We start from the raw sequence: 7,643 nt of genomic DNA on the forward strand, positions 1-7,643 counted from the left end.
CCCACCGACAGGCGGGCCAGGGGAGGACAAGCGCGCGCGTCCCGCCAGTCCGCGCGCTATCCGTTTCACCCCCAAACCGGCGCAACTTTGGGCCGGGGATGGGTCGAAAGCGGACACAAAGCGGACAAAAGTCCGTTTGCGCCCGCGCGCTGGGCCGTCTCGTTTGTCCCTTTTACCCTAAACGGACGGGGGCGGACAGGATAGGGTCGCGCGGTGGAGTTGGCCTAACAATTTTGGCAAGGAAAAAGAGGAACACGCCCCGCAACAGAAGCAGCCACTGTGCTCGCTCGCTCCTCAAGCCCGGGACCCGCATCTTGTTGAGTACTCCCTCCTTTCCGGTTTATAAGGCCTATCTTAAAATTTTAGTTTTCCCGCTTTATAAGGCTCAATTTGATTGTTCCTCATCACATGTTCAGATTTCAAGATGCATTAAATCATTGCATGCAAGTATTAAAAGAAAAATGACCAATGCATGTGCTTTATGCATGCATGCACTGCAATTAATGCATTGATAAACACAATTGTTTGAGGAAAATAAGCACATTAATTGAGTGGTTTTTACAAACTACAAAAATTATTTCACCACTCACCATCTACCTTGGTTTATGAGATTTTTGAATTGAGCCCTATAAACCGAAAAGGAGGAAGTAGTACAGTAGTACAAAATTAAGTTTGCACAGATTGGACTTCTGCTCTTATTATTACTCTTGCCGTTTGACTGACCGGCGTTTCTTAAGACGCAGGTGCGCGCACACGGCCCACGCTTTGGCGCGTGTGCTGATGCGCACGAGCAGCGGCTTGAGCCGGAGTGTGTCGGTGCTCGGTTTCTTGCTTTACCTATCTATATATATGCCCCACAGCCACAGGATTCAGACCCAAGCATCTGTGCAGCATTATTACACTAACAAGAGTTGAACATCTGAGGCTTCTTTGCTCAAATCGCTTTCCAAACTGAGCCAACCGGGCTGTGTTTTGATGTTACGTTGCCACACAATTCTGAAATTTCATGAGCTGACTCTATCGTATATTCGTATCTACTTTAAGATTCACCGTAGAAAAAAAGGCATCTAGTCTCAGATTGCATTCGTTGGATACATCAAGCAAGACCCTGAACAATCACCACTGCATCTGCACCCAGATTGCTTCCACCTACTGATGCTGTGTCATATATAACTATCGCCATGCCAATGGTAGAATTCAGGCCTAACTCTTCCTCCAACCTTCAGGGAGTCGCCATTTCCTGTGCCAGTAAATCGACACCCTCGACCACGACGGGAACCCGAAGCTGTAGTCCAGCGCCTCGTCCGCCAGACCTCCAATGGACAAGGGCAGCCACACATACCGGGAGTCACGCAAATCCGACGGGTTCCACCTGTCTGCCATGAAGATGAACGTGCCCGGCAAGCCAGGGAGGGGGAGCACGAAGGTGCTCTGAGACAGGAACGTCGTCAGCCGGAGGAAGTGGTTGCCTCCGACGCACGGGTTCCCCAGCGTCTCCCATGGCCCCATGATCTTGTGCGTGGCGTGTGCCAGCGCCGGATTCGGAGCCCAGCCCGAGCACCGTGAGGTGATCATGTAGTAGGTTCCTCTGAGCTTGAACACGGCCGGAGCCTCCCTGAACCGTCTCACCAATATTGTCCTCATCGCCGATGTGACGTTGAGATAATCATTTGTCAGTGGACTGACATGAAGCACGGTGTTGCCCCGAGAAGCGTAGAAGAGGTAGGCCATGCCATCGTCGTCTTTGAAGATCGTCATGTCCCTGCTATCAAACCCATGTGGCCGGAAACTGTAGAGGTAACTGAAAGGGCCTGTGGGGGATCTGCTGACGGCCACACCGACGGATGCTTTAGTGTAGTTGCCGTCGTCGACGTGCATCCACATGACATACTGCCGAGTGCGGTCATTATATATCACCTTGGGCCTCTCAAGAACCTTTGATATATGAAGGTCGTGTGTGATATTGGTACGCTCTCCGGGAAGCACGATCCCTTCGTGAGTCCATGACCATAGGTCCTTCGAGGAGTAGCAGCTTACCCCTATAATGTCTACCTGAAAAATTGCAAAGGCAAGTATCAGTGCACAGGCTACTAAGAAGCAATCAATAAAAAACCAGAGTTGCGTCAGGAAAGGTTGCTGGAAAAACAAATAACGCTTAAGGCTGATATTATGTTAGAAATTTGCACTGACCCGGTGTGCCCCTTCAGGGTGAATTTGATAGGTTGGTCCATCTTTGTTCTCTCCGTACCAATAGTATGTCGCGGTATTGTGATCATACAGAATCCCACCGCCATGGGCTTGAATGGCATTTCCATCGGTGTCCAGCCACACCCTACCGGGATAAAAGTACATGCTGTCATTTCTGCCTTTTGTTGGGTTCACAGCAGTTGTTTCACTAGGAAAGAATATGTCGTGTAATGCTGAGGACCCATCCAGATAATCATCGATGATCTTTGAAACCTTGGTAGAGCCCCGACGTTTGACTGCACGTTTCACTGCACGAGGATTCACCTTGTGAGGAGGTGGCAACCGAAAATGCTCTTCCTCAACCTCTTCCAATTCTCTGGTGGCAGGCAGATGGCTGGGATAGCTATGGGCATGCCCAGTTTTTACTTGATGGCCGATGAAAAATAGGCAGGCAATGAGGGTGCATCCCACCAAGCCTATTACAATAAAAGATAAGGAAGATCCGCATCCAGCATCGAAGTTGAGAATAGATGGCTTTCGCTGCGTATTCCTCATCTTCGATCTCCCTCTACTAACCTTCATAAGAAAGTTGCAGCGATAAATCCACTATGCTTTACTGTGAAATGTTGGAACAGATTTAATCATGGAGAGCAAAGAAATAAATAAGTAAAACAGCTAATATCCTATATACCGGATAGAATAATCATGGATCAATGTGGATCAAATGAGTGAAGTAGTTCCAACTTAATCATATACGTAGATAGCCTTATTCGGCAAGATATTCATGATGAAAATTAGCCAAACTTTAAAAATCCAGAAAATTTTGAGCGAGGTAGACCAAGAATCTGATCAACCAGTTTTATCTAGCACAGATTAAAGGAACGAATGATCACATTAGTAACTTGTAAAGTTGTAACAGGTTGAACACTAAGATGAAGATTTCAAGACTTGGTTCCATTTTTTTTAGTGGCGTCTCTTTCCGCACTTTTAAACTCAAGGCTCATTCATCCTTCATCCGCCTAGAGTTTGAGGGGGGTGTTAGAGGTAGTGAGGGTAGCACCCGAGTGTGTGAGGATGACACCCGTATGTCGTATGTGTAAGGGTAGGTATCCGAAATATGAGGGTAGTTACCTAGTTAGTGTGTGTTTGTGTGTTACAATAAATGTGGTATTCCACCTCTTGTACTACTCCCTCCGTTTCTAAATATAAGTCTTTTTAGAGAATTCAATACGAACTACATACGTCTATATTGAAATCACTAAAGGACTTACATTTAGGAACGGAGGGAATATAACCCTTTGCGTCAAAGTAAATACAACAAGTCTCATTTCTCTCTTTTTCTCTAAACTTAACAGGCCTAACTATCACGCTTATTCTACACTTCACACCTGTAGAAATGGAAGCAAGAGAAAAGCACGGCATGCACTAGTACCATAATTCTCAGCATAGTTCACAGGCAACTACTCTAGTGTCAAAAACGTTCTTATATTTTGGGACGGAGGGAGTAGTTGTTAGATTCTTTAAGCATCACGCAACTTAAGTTCGGGATTTCATGCATTGTGAAGTTATGAACACACAAACATATGCAAATTCGTCGGCACTCCATAATCAGTGGTGCAAAACGAAAGAAACTAGTAATATAAAGACACGGAAATCATGAACCCATAATATTTTTAAGCATTAAGCAATCCATTAGTTGCTGTAATTTCGTTGCATGGTTGTCTGCAGTGAATGCTCTGACTGATGCAATAAAAGATTCAGAAGTAACCTATCACTCTGTTCCCGCTGAACGTTTTTTACTGTTGAATTACAAATTGAACTAAGCAATTCCTCTCAGTTGCTTCAGCGCAAAATTCAGAGGTCAGAGCTACGCCCTCAAATAAGGTGACCGAAGTTACCCAAGTATGATTTCAGTCAATGCAGCTGAGCGATAGTCGAACTAGTGCTGGTAGTACCCAAAAGCAAAAAGTGACAACTAGCACCGAACCGAAATTACAGTTGCAGCAGTCCTTTGAAGTACCAATCTCGCTCGATCGATCCAGATCGGGGTTCGAATTCGTTCCCCTGATTTCGCTGCACGATTCGCTACAGCCTACAGGCACAAAACAGGAAGTGCGTGGTACGTACCGCGGATACGGCCGCTGGCATGGTCCTTGGCGCCGCTACTCGACCATGTCACCGCGCTGAATCACCGTCGCGCGGCCGTGCCGCCAATGGTGTCGTCGTCGGGGTAAGGCGGCTCAGGGGAGATGTAAGAGCGGACCGCTGGGTGGGAAGGAGCAACGGGGCGGCGGCGCGCTGGGAAGAGGAGGCGGCGGCGAGGTGGAGCGCGGAAGGAGCACGGTGGAGGCCTGGAGAGCGGGAGCCGGTGAGCGGTGAGGGTGGAGAGGAGGAGACGCCTGCCTGAGGTCGTGACACGCGATGTTAGGTAGGAAATCAGGCCGAGTAGCTGCCCACTTAGCTCGGAGTCAGGGAAATGAACTGGAGCATAGGAGTACGCTGCACTATTTTATTTTAAGTTTTTTTTTTAAAGATGATCCTGAATCAATATGAGCCGTTAACTTTTCATGATCCGATTACGAAATTCAGATATGCTATCGCTTGGCTTGTATTCTAAAACCGTTGGATTTTCTAAGATTAAGAAAAGTTGTACTTTAGGATGTAGTAATATACACATGTACTCCGTACCTCACAAAAAATATACACGTATGTGTCATAAGAGTACTTTATTTTGAACGAACATAGTATATAGTGTAAAGTTTTTATTTTTAGCAGAAGGAAAATATCTTCTTGGAAAGAGAAATCAATCTATCAAATATGTTTCCTATTTTTATTTCTCCGTATACTTACCATATTTGTATAGTCAAAATTGCCCTAGAATGAACGATGGCTAAAATATCGAGGGCTAGGATTAAGTTGTCCTCTTACATCATGGAAGGTAAAAGAGACCATCTTAAATTTTCTCACACTTAACTTGGAGTACTCCCTCTAATCCATATTTACTTGTACTAAACCAACTTTTATACTAAACCAACGACAAGTAATATGGATCCGAGAAGTAAGAAAAATGAATCGGAGAATATGATGCACTACTTAGGTACTTATTGTTTTGCTCCGTATATTTTTTTTCGAAAAAATTTCCAATCTAGTCATCTTTAATCATGGCAGTACAACAAACACAAAAAATAATAAAGATTACATCCAGATACGTAGACCACCTAGCGACGACTACAAGCACTTGAGCGAGCCGAAGACACGCCGCGGTCATCGTCCCTCCCTCGTTGGAGTCGGGCACAACTTGTTGTAGTAGACAGTCAGGAAGTCATCGCGCTAAGGCCCCATAGGACCAGCGCACCAGAATAGCAACCGCCACCGATAAGGAATAATGTAGATCGAAATGATCCAACCCGAAGACACACGAACATAGACAAACAACAACCAGATCTGAGCAAATCCACCGAGAATAGAACCGCTGGAGACACAGCTCCACACGCCCACCAACGATGCTAGATGCACCATCGAAACAGGGCCGGGTAAGGAGACCTTTATTCCATCTTCAGGGAGCCACTGCCGTCTCGCCTTCCTGAGCAGGACACAAACCCTAACAAATCTCAAAGAAACGACTAACAACGGAACCCTCCCGCCGGCCCTTGCCAGAATCCACCGCGCCCCCATGGCGGAGCCGGCGAGAGGCACAAACCCTCTAGCGTTCAATCGTTAACTTAGAATCCAATTTCTGATATGTTCTGCCGTTTTGCTCATATATTAGTTTTGTACTTTTGCTAATTTTCAGTTGGTTGGAAGAAATTAAATTCAGAGTCGCCTAAAATTACATCCACTTTAGCAAAACATGGGTGCAATTTTATTTTGTACATGCCTGAGACGAGGATGGTGGATGCTAATCCAAATGCTTAGAAGATTGACCAAGGTCTTACACGAAATTCATTATTGTTAACTACTCTCTTCATTTTGAATTATAAGATGTTCTAACTTTGTTTTTCTGAATCGGATGTATATGGACATGTTTTCATTTTTGTTTATTTATTTTAGTCTGTACATAGTCTACACTATTTAAATATCCAAAACGTCTTATAATTCAAAATAAAAGGTGATACGTGGTAGAGATATTTTGAGCCACAAATGGAGCTAGAGACTGATTGTATTGAAGCCATCGAGCTGGCGAACGCCAAGACGCCAAATTCTTTCCGTTATGCATCGCGAGTGAGTTATCATGCTTGAATGAATTATGTAAGATGCAAAGAATTCGAAGAGTTGGTCGTGATGCAACATGGTAAGTAATTGCCTATCCGAGCTAGACAGAGTGCAAGATAAAACTGTCATGCGGCTTGAGAGTCGGGAATCCATACCCATTCCCCATTTCCGGCTAATAGAAAAACGACAAAAAAGAAAAAAGATACCTCTGTATCAAAATATAAGACATTTTTTATACGAAGAGTATCAAGAAACGTCTTATATTACGATATATACAAAGGGAGCTTTTTTAAGGCAGCAAAGGGAGCATTAGATTGTCACAACGAGAGTGTGGAGGTAGCAGAGTAATTATCGTAGCCCACAACATGTCTAGGTTTGATGGCAACATGCCAACATCTTCCATTTTTCTTGGTCTGAGGGCAAGATGAGCAGCAGAAGAAGACGGATGCACGCATGTACTCCCTTTGTTCCGAATTATTTATCTTAGATTTGTTTAGATACGGAGTTATCTAGCACTAAAATAATTCCAAAACAAATAATTCGGAACGGAGGGGGTATGTAGTGGGAATGCAGGTGGAACCTCTCATGGTCTAATGAAAACGAGCGGCGGGCTGACCCCAACGGACATTGACCACTAATCATCACGCCATAACGTTACCCCAAAGTCTGAAATTAACATGTGGGAGAGCAAATAAAAAGGAGTCAGGAAAGATTTAAGCAGGAATGCAAAGGAGATGCGCGCCGCGATGGTCATGTGTAGTGCCACCCACCAGCCCTCCTGATTCATGCGTCTCATCATCATCTTTCCACTTCTTTTTCACGGAGAAAAACAAATTGTCGGCCCTACATCTGCTTTTTAGCCAGCCCTAAATCTAACTGCTTTTTAGCTCAAAAATGCAACAAAATTGTATTAAAGCAGCGACAAGTAATATGGATCGAAGAAAGTAGAAGAAAAATGCTCTGCTAAAGATATGAAATCACAGAAACCTTTGATGATTTGCGTATTGTAAATTTATGCATATCATATTATAAACCTATGTGTCATAATATGTCCCAAAAATATTGCTATAAATTTCTGCAAAACTAAACTCTTATCTCTAACATCTGACCTGACGTGGCCCTGTTTGTTAGTCAGCATGCTGCTTATCTCCAACAAGCAATCCTATTGCGATGCAATGCAATGTTGCAACAGTCGAAACAACACCAAGCAGCAACCGGGTGTTCGAAGAAACCACAGCAGCATC

General features: G+C 44.6%; 1 protein-coding gene across 3 annotated transcripts; it reads right to left on the bottom strand.

Moving 5' to 3' along the window:
- Positions 1-911: 911 nt before the first annotated feature.
- Positions 912-4,654, bottom strand: LOC119269115. Of its 3 annotated transcripts, none has more exons than XM_037550873.1 (3): positions 4,315-4,654; positions 2,191-2,758; positions 912-2,052 (listed from the first exon to the last, which is right to left on the bottom strand). In XM_037550873.1, exons 2-3 carry the CDS (start codon positions 2,740-2,742, stop codon positions 1,204-1,206), a joined length of 1,401 nt encoding a protein of 466 aa, XP_037406770.1. In that variant the 5' UTR covers positions 2,743-2,758; positions 4,315-4,654; the 3' UTR covers positions 912-1,203. The 3 variants fall into 3 exon arrangements, with proteins under 3 accessions (XP_037406770.1, XP_037406768.1, XP_037406769.1); XM_037550871.1 differs by having other exon boundaries at positions 2,191-2,763; XM_037550872.1 differs by having other exon boundaries at positions 2,191-2,803.
- Between the last annotated feature and the right edge of the window lie 2,989 nt (positions 4,655-7,643).

This window comes from Triticum dicoccoides, chromosome 3A (genome assembly GCF_002162155.2).
Source record: "Triticum dicoccoides isolate Atlit2015 ecotype Zavitan chromosome 3A, WEW_v2.0, whole genome shotgun sequence".
NCBI lineage: Eukaryota > Viridiplantae > Streptophyta > Magnoliopsida > Poales > Poaceae > Triticum > Triticum dicoccoides.